Source organism: Lutjanus erythropterus, chromosome 14 (genome assembly GCF_056507025.1).
Source record: "Lutjanus erythropterus isolate fLutEry1 chromosome 14, fLutEry1.hap2, whole genome shotgun sequence".
Classification (NCBI taxonomy): domain Eukaryota; kingdom Metazoa; phylum Chordata; class Actinopteri; order Lutjaniformes; family Lutjanidae; genus Lutjanus; species Lutjanus erythropterus.
This window is the reverse complement of record NC_139330.1, coordinates 13,199,714-13,214,666: the sequence shown is the minus strand read 5'-3', so window position 1 is coordinate 13,214,666 and position 14,953 is coordinate 13,199,714. Positions and strand designations below refer to the sequence as shown.

The 14,953-nt window shown below is 39.7% G+C and overlaps 1 protein-coding gene across 1 annotated transcript; it reads left to right on the top strand.

The window, feature by feature from the left end:
• Window positions 1–457: 457 nt before the first annotated feature.
• socs5b (suppressor of cytokine signaling 5b) lies at window positions 458–14,645 on the top strand. Its single transcript, XM_084735364.1, has 2 exons — window positions 458–813; window positions 9,895–14,645. The coding sequence occupies exon 2, from the start codon at window positions 9,914–9,916 to the stop codon at window positions 11,603–11,605; it is 1,692 nt and encodes a 563-aa protein (XP_084591490.1). The 5' UTR covers window positions 458–813; window positions 9,895–9,913; the 3' UTR covers window positions 11,606–14,645.
• The last annotated feature ends 308 nt before the right edge of the window (window positions 14,646–14,953 follow it).

Here is a 14,953-nt window from a genome sequence, read left to right as displayed (position 1 = left end):
GTCTTGATAATGGGATGATGATGCAAAATAAATAGAATCAATAACTTTCCTCAAATGCATTAAAACTAAAGTAACGAGTCTGTTTTGGAAATGTAAGGATATCTGTGGTAAATGTAGGAAGTAAAAGCAAAAAGTTGTCAGAGGGATAAATCCTGAAAAAGTACAGTACTGAAACATTTGTACTCAGCTGCTTCCCACCTCCGTCCTCCTGATTCCCAGCCCTCTGCTTCTTACCTGGATGACATCAGTGCTCCGGCCTGGCCACAACACAACCAGCATCACTTCACCTCTCCACGTTTCCAAGTAGCTGCCAGTGGAGATCCTCACCCTCCTCTCTCCGCTCATTGGTGACAGGAGACGCCCATCACATGGAGCCAGCTCCGGGTCATTCCCTATCCGTGTGCTGTGTCGGAAACGGCCGTTTCATCCCTCTCCTCCATTGGACTGAGCCGCTGTCAGTCGGCCTCCCTCACGCTGAACACCGTCCGCCTCTCCGGCTCTCTGTCTGCTGAGACCGCCGTCATATTGGCTGCTAGAAGCAGCAGCGACCACGGCAGAGAAGAAGACCCCCACCATGATGAAGAACGGGCTTTCGCGGTCTTTAAACAACTATTTAGCTTTTAAAATATTTTTGATTAGTATTTAACTAATTAATTTTAAAATATTCGGGATGGTACCGTCAAGTATCCACGTACCTTTCGTGCTTTCATCCGACACCGTGGTCCGCAAGGGGGATGTATGCCTGACTTCTGTTAATAGCCATTTTTTGCAGACAAAGAGAGCTTTTGAATAGGGCTTTCAAAAGGCACACGGGTAAGATATGAACTCGAGAAATTACTTGTCCAGCATGTCACGATTGTCCACTCGCCATCTGGAAGCAGCACAGCACCGCTTATTTCATTTGTGTAATTTTTTGTGTCAATTTTTCACAAGCTAACATGCTAACCCCGCTAGCTGGCTTGTTAGCCAAAGCTAGCTAGAACGCTAGGAACTCCCATTCTAGGGAATGCTAACAGTTAGCATTTTTGACAGCTCGTAAGCCTGAACCGCTAGTTGGCTAGCGTTAAGCAGCCTGCATGTAAGCTATGTCTGTTGCCAACTAACAAAAAGAAGTATAGTATTGATTTCTGAAAAATATTATACATCTCATTCTGAACCAACTAAGCCTGACTAACGTTGGATTCGCGGTCGTAGGTACATTTAGTTAGCGGTGTATGGTGTTAGCAAGTCCTTTAACTTGGCTGGGACCAGGGAAAAGTGGGGCCTCCAGAAACCCAAAGGCCTTCCAACTAGGCTTTTGCAGTATCTATTTTTTCCATACCTTTCTGACATTTCACTGGGTTATACGGTATATCTGTGTGAAACAGATGACATTAAAAGCTGGTGATAGAAGTCGCTGTAGCATGTATGACATTGTCAAGCTTACAGTGCTTTGTGTCTTGCTGTTAGCCTTCTTAGACCAGTCTTGCTGGGTATTAATACTTATGGCCCATTGAATAATGAATACAGAAGGAATAATGTATCGTGAACAGGTCGTTATTGTGAAATAAATCCCGAAAGGATGATACAGGACTCGTCAGATGCAGGTCTTGAATCATCCTGAAGGGGTTTATTTCACAATAATGACCTGCTTGCTGCACAGTATCCTGCTTATTACATTATTACCTACAAAAAATAATTTATTAGCTATAATATGATTTTATGGCTTTATTTTGCAATAGTGATGTGCTCATTGTACATTAGTGTGCTTGTTACATGCTTATGTACCAATAGTTTGATACAGAACATTAATTTTAAAATAATTTTAGTGATTTAATAAGAACTGTATTGTTCCTTCAGAGTCTGATCAGAACCATATTCATAGTATTGGGCTGTTATACATAGCTACAGTCTGCTATACAGAAATATCAGACCTTAGGATGTTGCAATTGTCCAATCAGTGAAGAGTATTTCACAGAGCCATGCAATAAATAGGAAAAAAGCACCCTTATTCCATAGATTCTTGCTAAAGGACCCGGTGACACTTGTTGCTGTGGATACCAACACATCATTTGGTTGAACTGAGATGATATACAGATGTGTCATGTGGCTGATCAACTGCTTTTATAGTTAGAAGTTGCCATGTCAAAATGAAGTTATATGTGGCAATATTTTCATGATTCCATATCTGGTCATATTTAATTAATTAGCAAGCAGACCGAGGCTATATAGCAGAAATGACCAGCAAATTATTTCTTTACTACCTCCAAATGAAGTAGTTATTATTAGTAATAAATTAACTTATTTTATATTTTTATTTTCAATCAGGAAAAAAATACAGTTGTAACTTAGGTGTTTCAGATAACTTTATTCACAAAGATGGTATTTAAAATTATGCCTTCAGGATTTCTAAATACCCTGGTCCTTTCAACCGTTTCTATATGCCTGCTATATTAACGTCATAGTTCAGTAACTGTATGTCTTCTATTGATATTAGAGTTAAACATACCTATAATTTGATGAAGTAGTTTGTAGTTTGTACAACGGCACCTTACTGTCCATATTAATCTGTATGAAAGTCACATTAAAACAAAGACAGTCTGGGTATTTTAATGAATTATGAGTGAGTGTATTTCTTAAAGCGCAAGTTAGTGTTTTGGGGGTTTTTTTTCCAGATAGTTCACTTTTAGTTACATATTTTTTGAGGGTAAACTGCTAAGGAAGTTATACAAGGGCAGAATAATTATTAATATGTGAACACTATGTTGATGCATTGCTGAACAACAATGCAGTATGTTGTAGAGCCAGGCAATATACCGATATTACACAAAATCGTAATATGAGTCTAGATATTGTCTTCAGTTTTGACTATTTGCGTAAGTGTTGTCTTCTCTTGGTTTTAAAGGCTGCATTACAGTGAAGTGATGAGATTTTCTGAACATACCAGACTGTTCTAGCTGTTGTATTATTTAGCTTTACCTACGTAGTCGATATATATACATTACTGATTAATATCAAATATCTTGTTGTGTTAATATTTTGTGAAAACACCAGTAGTCATCCCTGCAGTATTGTTGCAATTCCTATATCTAGGTATTTGGTCAAAAATATTGTGCTATTTGATTTTGTCCGCACTGATTAGGCAGTGTTTTACTGTTTTATATGTAGTTTTTGGATAGGGCGGGGCAATATATTGATATTACATCGATTTTCTGATATGAGACTAGGTTTTCTTCTTACATTATGGATTTGTTTCATCGTGATATGGCATAAATGTTGTATATTCTTGGTTTTAAAGGTTGTATTACTGTAAAGTGATGTAATTTTTTGAATTTACTGACTGTTCTAGTTGTTTTGTTATTTACCTTTACCCACTTAGTCATTACATCCACATTACAGATGATATTTAAAAAAAAAAAACTCAATGTAAATTAGGGGTTTAAGGAAATATCGATACATTTTAGTATTACTGTATTGTGATACATGCAGAGATTTGTGGTAGTGGTTCATTTTGTCTTGTGTTTAAACCACAGAGAGCTAGATAAGTGTTATCTATCTTTACCACTCTGATTGGATAAAAAAAGTTGAAAATTTATGCATATGGTTGTGTGTTCTTTATCCTGTTACAGTTTTTCTAAAATTAGATTAAAAATAGCAATTTGTATCCCCCGTATAGTCATACATATCATCAGATTCTTGAAAATACACAGCCCTAGTGTTAATATTTTGTGAATGCGCCATTACCATTACAATATCAATATCTAGGTATTAAGTCAAAAATATTGTGCTATTTGATTTTTGTCTAAATTGACCAGACCTACTGTCAGTGTTTTTACTGTTATTTATATAAGGTTTTTGGATTAAAATTACTGCTGCATTACTGTGGCATTTTCCTGTTATAGGTTGTGGTAATTTTAACTAAAACACTATTGGGTGGTTTAATGCACCATGTTCTAAAAGATTGTCATATATTTCCATTATTTGAAAAGTAACATTATTTTAGAGATAATGTATGTATTGCGACATATATTGTGTATCACTGAGTAGCCTAAAAATACCAAGCTATGATATAAAAGCCATATCACCAAGCTTTATATTTTACTGTGCACATTCTGCCACTATTTGAAAGATTTATTCTTAGCCAAAGATACATTCTTCACCTTTTTTGTGGGGGAAACTAGTTTAATAATTTGCCGTATCCTCATTTCTATTAAAAGTGTTAATATTTGTCAAGATTTAAATGATCGGAAGAATCTGTGCAAATTATCAGTCATTTACAGACCTTGTGTGGCTTTCTGCCATCCTGCATATCTTTCAGAATGCAAGACACTGCAAATATCTCATTAACTCTGGTCTGGTCTGAGCAGAGAAAGCGTCCTCCCTTAATCTTGTCTTCTCTCCAGCCCGCTCTTAGATCAGTATGATCCCAGGAGATTGGGTGTGTTGGGCTGCCGGAGAGCAAAAGTAGCCCAGTTCTGTTTCAGGGCGTCTTTAAATGGTTGTGGACTGGATCACACTCTTGGTGTGGTCATTGTTATCAATGGGAACAGTCAGAGAGAGAGGTCATGTTGGACGACCTTAGTTTAAATAATCGATCTTTAATTAGCGGAGTTAATTCTTAGGCAGAAATCTGCAATATGAGATGCCCTATTGTTGTGTGTTCTTCTGTAGACATAAAATTTAAAATCTATGTTATATAATGTAGCATATCTGATTATAACACAAATTAAACTTGATTATATAGATTTGTCACTACATGGTAACAAGTTATTTTTTAGTGTTTTGCTGCAAAAGATGCTAATGAGGCCACAGGACAGACTAACAAATATTGTAGCACACATTGACAGAGTTTCAGTACTTATTGGTAATTCACTCAAATTTGTAGCAATTCATTCATTGCCATTTTAGCATTTTGTTTCATTTATAATTACTTGACAGTGAAGCCACCTGAATGTGTCAAAGTGATCATGACTAAAATGAACAGACTAACAAATTAATTTTTTCTATAATGCATGTGTAATTCTAATGTGAAGCATGTTTTTTCCTCTTAAGCAACCTCTATTATTGCTGATGCATCATGGGTTTATAGTTGAATTGTGGCAACAGTCACAGAGTAAAGTTATAGGTGTGGCTGTAAATCATTCTTGGGCACAATTGGTAAAATTTTGGAGATCCTGGCCCCTTTTAACCACGTGTCCTGGCCACTGGAACTTTTATTGTTTGTATTTTTGAAATATATTAGCAAGCTGAGGGATAAAACACACCAACCCGGATGGAAAGTCCAGCCTCTAAAGATGAAGCTGATATAACATTAGCCTCACAGTTCCAGTTCATCTCAGAGGGCAGACAGCTGGGTGTGAACAGGCTGTTTGAGTTTGTAGATAGGTGTTTTCATGTTGGCTGTACAGTTACAGAATCAAGACAAATGCTGGCAAATTTAGGTTGTGGCTGGTAAGAGTTTGTGCTCAGCAAAAAAAAAAAAAAAACAATAAGACAGTTATATGTATGTTTTGCTTTCGAAAATCAAATTTGCTGGTCAAATAGTTCAAGTACATTTTGAGCTGTGCTGCTGCATTGATGAAACCTTTGATTGCCTGTTTGAGGCCAAACTGGATTTTGATGAAAAATTATCAAGACTATTTGTATGTTATCTAGCCACCATACTGAAATCATTCTTAAATAACCTTAATGCCACTGTACTTAATATGTGTTGTTTGGTATTGAAAGTATGGATGGGCTGCTTTAATTTTAGTTTAGCAGATTGTATTATTACACATTTATAATGACTAAGAAATATTATTTATTGTGCAGGAGGCCCATCTAGACAATCCATTTACAAAATGTCAGTATCGGTGTCTATACAGATTTGGTGCATCACTAATTATAAGATATGTTTTAATTAGAGCTGCAACTAATAATTATTGTCATTGTTGAGTATTTTGTTAATTATATTCTTGATTAATCAATAGTTGGTCTATAAAATGGTAAAAATGTCAATTCGTGTCAGCCCAAGATGACGTCCTCATATGCCTTGTTTTGTCCACAAACCAAAGATATTCTGTTTACTGTCATAAAGGACTAAAGAAACCAGAAAATAGACATTTAGGAAGCTCGAGTCAAGAGAATTTTGACTTTTTTCTTTTTACTGAAACTAATTCATTTCATTACAGATAAATTGGCCACTTATTCCTTGATCACTAATTTAATCTAATTGAAAAATGTCCACCACAACATCCGTCAGCACAAAGGAGATGTCATTAAATGACTTGTTTTGTGTGACCACAGTCCAAAAGCCAAAAGTATTCAGTCCATGATGAAAAGCAGCAAATTCTCACATTTGAGATTTTGAGATCAGAACAGTCGCTGGTTAATTTTCTTTTGATGGATGAATAGATTAAAAGTTGCAGCTCTATTTAAGAGTCAGCTTAGTCAAGATGTGGCACATTGTACATCCTTTCCCATCTGAAGTTCTGTACTGTGTGGATACTCGCCATAATGTGAGGATCTATGATCCGAGCCTGTGTTGTGGGCACAGTGCCAGTGGTTTTCCAGACAACAGGAATGGCACAATAAAAGGTGTTACTTACCTTGATGACGTGTTGTAAGTTTGTGTTCTCCCCAAGTGGTGTCAGCTCTTCTTACCTGCAGCACTTTATCTAACCAGCCACAATGACTGCTGCTTTTTTTTTTTACTATTGCTGAGTATCCCTATGAACCTTTTCCAGTATCCCAACTCTTTATTATTGACAGCGTATATATACTTACATGTTTAAATAAAAAAAAAAAAAAAAGAAGAAAGCCTGTTGTCAGGGAAATAAAGAAAGAAAAATTGACTTTAGGAAGGCTATGTGTTGAATGTGTGGAAGCAGGAATAGCAACCTTGAGTGACTGTATCATTACATTTCAAATTTTTCATTGTATTGTATTGTATTTTGTTATTTAGATTGTAAATTACATTTAATTGTGTGTGTCAAAATCACAGCCCGTATCATTGTTTGAATTAAGGCTCCAATCATAAAAACATAATAATAAGCACAATTTATTAGCAGGCTAGCTCTTCCAAGTTGTATTCCTAAAGATCTGCAACAGCATGTTATCACTGCAAACATGCTTTTTGCTCAGTGTTGCAGCACTGCAACTCCAGAAACAATATCAGTATCGATACTCACACTCTAATATCAGGGAAATATAAGACATAAGTCAGTTCATCTGACATATCCCATGCTTGAATTTAATGATTATGCTATTATGTAAGTGTGGAATCAAGCATGAAAATCTAATTCAGATGCATCAAAAATTACAATTTTACCATCAAATCTGGTTGCAAAGTAACTCTTGGTCACAGCTGGCTGCACTGAACAACTTGCTAGGGATTATTTTGTTTGCGTGTTTGTGTTGCACTGATAACATAGGTTTCATTGTTTCAGAGATAAACTTTTTAACAATTAATTTTAAACAATTATTTCAGAGCAAGTTTAGTGATTTAGGTTTGTACCAACATATTTGTAAGTGTAATTAACTTAGAGTTGCAGTGTAGAGATCTTACTCAGATAAAATCCACGATGGAAATTGTTCTCTATGTGTAAGAGTCTGCTGAATTAGTATTTGGTGTTGAAACACATTTGGGTGCTTTGCTTTGGATACTGTTGGTTAGAAATCATCTGTAGTTTATTACTGGAGCTCCATGTCAAGTCATATAGACAGTTGCTTTGGACTTTTGCCCTGGTGTTACCCTTTGAGAGAATGAAAGGAAGATGTCCAGCAGACCAGACAATGCACTGCTTACTTAGGCCTTTTGTGCAGATGCACATGAAGCACCACGGCAAATGAATCACGTTTGGTGATGTAGATTAATAATATTTTTTCATAGCAACACATTTGTTGCAAGCTGTTTTGTAGGTGTATGTATCACAAACATCCGCTGACTGTCAGATGGAAAGACATCATCTTTTGTGAGTACAAAGCAAGTCACACTGATGTCATGAGTTTGTTAGTGATGGCTTTGGAACTGCCCTCAGCAAATCAAGTTAATCAGTCATGTGCTGAAGGCCAGTCTGGTTTCCTGTACATCACAGAACCCTGGTCTATCACAGCTGACTGTGCAAATCCATAATGTCTTTATCAATGCTAAGAGGCAAACTTCACTCTGCACACAGGTCGACAAGATGCCTGGCAGTTGGATAGCTGCTTTTAGCCCAGAAGCAGATAGAAAGGAGAATTAAGACTGCAACTAGCTATGGAGGAACTAACATCCTGTGTTGCATGACTGTAGCTTCACAAATAGCACATGCAGTAATGCTAACATGGTTAAATTTTTAACAAGAACTCCCATAATTGGAGTGCATTGTCTTAAGAACACTAACAAACTACTTAAGTTTCCTTAAAAATTGACAAAGAATAGAATAAGGTTCTCAAAAATATCGATACAGCAGTACATTTTTCAATTTTCATCACGTTTAAAATGATACAGTCTCTAGTAATTAAAGTACTGAGGCTATAAAAAATGAACTAAGTGCCCATTCGAGATGTCTGTTCACTGAAACAAAATAGAAAATTTAAAGCTCAAAATTCCAAGGCAATTTACTGTAATAGATTTGAGTTTTTCAAAACTCTGAAGTTTTAAAAAAAGTTTCACCAACTACTAATCTTTTGTGGAGATCACTTTTCTTCTTTAGATAAACTTGAATTCTTCAGTTTCAGAAACCCCCCCAAAAAGTATGTTTCATACTATTTCGTAGTGTATGTTAGAATTATTGAGTAAACTCATTGAAGTGAAAGTGAACAATGGTTAACATTATAATATTTTAATTTAGGCACCCAAATAATGTTAAATATAGCTCACTGTGATCAATTTTAATGAATGAAATTTGTTTGAGTTTCTGAAACTCAAACATTTAAACTTGGGCTCAGAACTCTATTGCATTAACTTACCGTGGAAATGTTCTGTCTTAAATTTGGCTTGCAGTGTAGCAAAACCTGACAGTTTTTCTGCACCAGCACTGTGCAGCTTCTTAATTATTTTTTTTTTTAAATCCTATTTTGTATGCCTAGTTTTTTTTTCTTTTGCTGAGGTATCGAGTATCATTGTTTTATATTAAATTTGTATTAAAGTTTGAAATTATGGTTTCGTAGCAACTGGACTGGAATAAAACTTGTTCAAGTAATAAATGTCTAAACACAGTGTTATAAGTCACTTTTAGGACCAAAGAGTTGCAAAAGTGTTTGGTTTCAGATGTTTTACATGTTGGCAGTTTATTCCAGCACTCCATTGCTGCAATGATTTGGATTTACCGGCAACACCACAATATGTACCCTAATAAATCCATGACGTCCAGAAACCGTGTCTGAAACAGGGAAGGAAGTGCTTCATTATGGAATCCTTTGAGGTTTTGTGTTTGGCAGGCCACCTACCTGTGGTGACTTTCCTCACTGTAAAGTTTGCATCACCCCAACGCAGTTTGGTGCTACAACTTCCAAATCGCTGTCAAATTCTAGTAGAGTGATAAATCAGCTGCATATGTGAGTGTGTATGTGCATGTACATGTGCCCTGTCTGCTGCTGTTGCAGGGAAAGTTTTTGGTCAGGTCTAGACTGGCTCTGTAATACAGTACATACCAGCAGATCAGCTGTGAGCAGATCCTGGGTTCATTTATAGCTGTGGCCTTGTGTCCCTGCACGTCTGCCTGGCAACTCCTAACTCTGCTGTTCCAACTACTCAAGCTCACCCACCTCTCAGACACGTTGGCCCCGTTACACTCTCACCATGTCTAATTACTAGATACACAGTAGTCTGGGGAATTTAAATGTAGGACATTCTTTATGTAGCTTGTGCTTCAGTGTTAAATGTAGGCGTCATTGCTGTTGCGAGACTTCTCCACCTGTGACTGAATCTGTTTTGTCTCCTGTTATCTGCAGGTCCCAGGGGCTCCTATTGATGAAGAAAGTGGGAAACATGTGGAGCAACCTGAAGAGCAAATGCCAGACACTCTTTCACAACAACAGTTCAGGAGCCAGTGAAAGCAGGGTTGAGGCTGATGCCGTCCACTGTGTGTTGGATCTTGGCCAAGCAGGCAGCTCAGGTGAGGCTCAAGCATCAGGAGCCTCCAGCCCGTCACGGAGCCTCCTGCCAGTGCCAATGGTAACAGCAGGACGGCGCCATCATAACTGTGTGTCGGACATCCCTCAGATAGTAGAGATCACAATCGACAAGGACACTGAGGATGTGCGGGGGGGATCAGGGAGTGTTCCCCTGGCACGAAGAGACTCCTATTCCCGTCATGCTCCATGGGGGGGCAAGAAAAAACACTCATGTTCCACCAAAACCCAGAGCTCTCTGGAGGCGGACAGGAGGTCTGGGCGTGTGCGGGGGAGTGGGAACCGCAGGGACAGACGTTATGGAGTCTGCTCCATCCAGGAGATGAGCGACTCTGTATCTGGAAGTCGCAGTCTGAATGCTCGGTCTTTGCGCCAGCGGCTTAGTGATACAGTAGGGCTGTGCTTACCCCTTCCCGCTCGTAGACGCTCCCGCTCATCTAAGAACCCCGTCACCTCCAAACGTAAGATCCACCTGACAGAGCTCATGCTGGAGACCTGCCCCTTCCCACCAGGCTCAGACCTTGCACACAAGTGGCACTTGATCAAGCAACACACAGCACCAGTAAGCCCGCATTCCTCCACTGCCCTGCTGGATGCCTTTGACCCGGCCCACCCCTCTCCTGAGGACGAGGAGGAACGTCTGCGCGAGCGCCGCAGACTTAGCATCGAGGAAGGTGTGGACCCACCACCCAATGCACAGATCCACACCCTGGAGGCCTCAGTGCCGGGCTCCTCTCTCTACAAACTGGGACCAAAGATGGCTCCTGGCATGGGAGAGGCCTCTGGGGAAAGCCGGTCCTCAGGAGCTGGCAGCTCTGTGGGTGCAGGATCATCAGGGGCCTGTGGGCAGGTGTTGGGGGCTGCAGCGTCAGGTCAGGACTGTGACTCTGAGGAGGATTCGACCACCCTCTGTCTGCAGGCCAGGAGGCCCAAGCAGAGGCATGCCTCAGGGGACGGTCACCTGAGCCGGCAGCAACCTGGGCCCTGGAAGGTTCACACCCAGATAGACTACATCCACTGCTTGGTGCCGGACCTATTGCAGATCACAGCTCTGCCCTGCTACTGGGGCGTAATGGACCGCTACGAGGCTGAGGCACTGCTGGACGGCCGGCCAGAGGGCACCTTCCTGCTGCGTGACTCAGCCCAGGAGGACTACCTCTTCTCCGTCAGCTTCCGCCGTTACAACCGCTCGCTGCACGCCCGCATCGAGCAGTGGAACCACAACTTCAGCTTTGATGCTCACGACCCTTGTGTTTTCCACTCTTCCACCGTCACAGGACTGCTGGAGCACTACAAGGACCCCAGCGCCTGCATGTTTTTTGAACCGCTGCTTACAGCGCCTCTCCATCGGACCTTTCCTTTTGGCCTGCAGCACCTGGCACGGGCCGCCATCTGCCGCTGGACCACTTACGATGGTATAGGCTCCCTGCCTCTGCCCCCTGCCCTGCAGGACTTTCTCAAGGAGTATCACTATAAACAGAAAGTACGAGTTCGCTGGCTGGAGAGGGAACCGCCACTCAAGGTTAAATAGGGTGGCCTTCTCCATTGTCTGTACACACACTGCAGGAGGATTACAGAACTTGAGAAGTTCCTCATTAGCCAATTAGAGGCTGTACTGACATGGCTCTCTTTCTGGTGGGGGATGGAATTTAAATGTAACAAGCTATACAAGATTCATTCTAATCTTTGTTTTAGTTATTACTTACATCACAGAAAATACATATGATTATATTCAGTATAACGCTGTCTGGCAAGCACATGTTTTTGTGTTGAACAGGTTGTTTTGACAGGGAGGGAAGGCACAAATATCAGCGCTTTGTGTCTTTTCTCTCCTGCTTTGTGCTAAATGTCTGCCTGATCCCACAACATCACCCTGCCTGTAGACCTGCCTGCATGCCTCCCTTTTTCATCCCAAATTGCTATTTAGGCCCACATGGCTACATTGTACAGTTCACTTTGTGCTTTCTCTATTTTTATTTCTTCCTTAGCTTGTCAAAGCACCGAGTGGAGCACCTTCCCAAGAGGGTTTTAAGGTGCGTGTGGGTTGAGAGGGCAACTGATGGTGCTATTGGTATATTGCAGTCAGAGCCTGTCCCATGGATAGAGCTACATAAGGCACATTCTTTGCCATCTCTTTGCACGCTTGAGGATCAGCTAAGCCAGAGACGGGGACAGATTCTGGGCGGGTCCATAGAGTTGAGGACAGCACATCAGGGAAATGATGTGCTTTCTAAGGACTATAGATTAGTTCTTAAAAACATTAGTTCCTCTATAAGCAGTAATGGTGAATAATAAAAATCGGTCTACTGTGTCCTATTTAGTGAGCAAGCTAAACTTGTCAACTGTATTCCCGCTGTGCAGCATTGCTTTCAAAAACAGATGGACATATTACTAGGAAATATTCTTGCCATTCTTACAGTTGTCATAGCAGTCCATCAGATTTTCACTGGCCACAGGCACTTCAGTTCAGCACTTCTGCAGTTCATTTCTTCCTATGGTAACATTTGAGCAGTCTGGTGTCTGTATGGACTTATGTTATGGCTTAGTGTTTGAGTTTTACACCTCCTTTCTTCACTTAGCATCTTTTGGTGGCATCTGGCTCACAGAAAGCTTCGATCCTGTGTATCCTAGCTGGTTATTTTTTCTTCACAAGACACTTTTAACATCGGTGCAGATAGCTTTGTACTTTGGCTAAAGTAAGAAATTGTTTTCAGAGGAAATGAGGGAACATGTGACAAGTGGCAGGCTGGGTGACGACAAATGATGAAAACTCAAAATGTCCCTTTAAACATGATCTTCTCATACTTAGCTTGTATGGGAATAAGCTGCTTTCATGGGAGAGCCCAATATAGCGCAAACGTTGAAAGTATTCTGAACTGCAACTCCCATATTATAGTACCCTTTTCATCCATAATTTATATTTCTTTTATGAAATCCATATGAGTAGTTTTTATGAGGAGTGCTGTGTCACCAACAGGAAAAGGGTCATGTAGCTTCACAACATCTCAACCCTAACAGCCTCATTACCCAGTTGCATTTATAGTCCTAGATATTTCAACTCTCATATCTTTTGAGAGCTTCAATTATGGAATCTGAATTAGTTTAGTTTGTGTGACATTAAGACAAAAACACTGCAGGCTAACCGGTCATTTCTGTTCTCTTTGTGAAGACAAAATAAATGTGACCTATGTGCCTTTTTAGAGAACCATTTATTGCTCTACAATCCAAACCTGGAGCAGGAGGTGCTTCAACACGGCGGATGCCATCAAATGAGACTGCAGAGAATAATGAAGCTCACTCACTAATGGTGCACGTTACAAATACAATTTTAGTGGTGCTATGTTGGTTAAGCTATGACAGATTATTGAAATTATAAGCTGTGGTTACATCTGTTCTCACTCACTAATGCATGCATTAGTCTCTTGCCACATTATGGTCTGTATGGTAGTATTAGGTTGTTAGTGGGTCCAATGCCAGCCCTACTGTAGCATATTTCAGTTCAAGATATCAATGTCCAGCCCTCACATGTGTCGGTTCTGGTTGGTGACAGATCCTAATGAGAATGAAGGTTAGCTCTTCACTGCTAGTATTTTTTATCTGAAAAATCCAACTTCTGATGAAATTGGCCAAGTAAGCTATCAGCAACAGTGTTTGATCAAACTATTTATGGTCAAGTGTGTAAGATTTATTGGCAGAAATGAAATTCAATATTCATAAGCATGTTTTCATTGATGTATAATCGCATGAAAACAAGAATCATGTTTTCGTTACCTTAGAATGAGCCGTTAAAATCTACAAAGGCGTGGGTCCTTCTCCATGGAGGCCGCCATGTTTCTACTAACAGACAAACCAAACACTGGCTCTACATACAGCCTTTTGAGGTTTCACAAGTTTCACAGCCACCGTATGTTCTTGTACGCACTTGGAACGGGAAAGAAAGGCGAGGTGATTGCAATCTGCAAGCTCACCTAGATGCCATTAAATCCTACAACAGGTGTGCAAATGACTGTGGGAGGATGAGATGGGTGGAGACAAGCAGACAAGCAGAGCGGTTCCTTTAAGGCATTCAGAGAAAATCATTTCCAACATGAATATAATTAATTGAAAAGTATGTAAATGAAACCCCTGCAGGTAATGTAGAACTAAAATATTAAAAGCTGAAACACATGTGACTGGAAAGGTTAACCTGTAAAAGTTCTCACACTAGTTCATGTTTTAGTTTGTGTGTATGTGCACCCATGTGTCCGTCAGCCTGCACATATGCTAAAGGTTATTGCAGTTCTCATCAGTGAGGATGAATCACGAACAAATGTCAGTGCATTTCTTTGCCTATTAGTCTGTGACCAAAGCTCTTGCACACAGCTATCTGTAATAACTAGAAGGATGAAGCTCATTAAATGTACGCAGTATTGTGAGAGAAAAGCTAAATCATATTTCAAAATTTAAAAAAAAGGAAAAGAAAGCTCATTCCATACATATTAAACTGCTCCTCTTTGTTGATATATTCATTAGGGATGCACCGATTTTGAAATTCTGGGCTGATACCTATGTTTAAGATAACAATTTGTCTGACATGATGTTTTTTTGTGGTTGTTGGTTTTTTTTTCCTTATTTATTCTGTTGCCCTCTTGAGTCACACCAGAGTTGTGTCCAGTCAGTGGCTTCTTTGCCTCCAAAGGAAAAAAAAAAACAGCACTTCGAAGACAACACAGTAGTTTACCAGCTGTTCATCACACAATATCAGGCCATGTAGACCTTTCTTCTTCTTTTTAAAGAAGAATTTGAAAGTGTATGACAGTTGTTGACATAAAAGCAACGTTCTGTTGATCTTTAGAAATCAGGACATTATAGTCAACATTGGCACAACCATAAGTCCAGA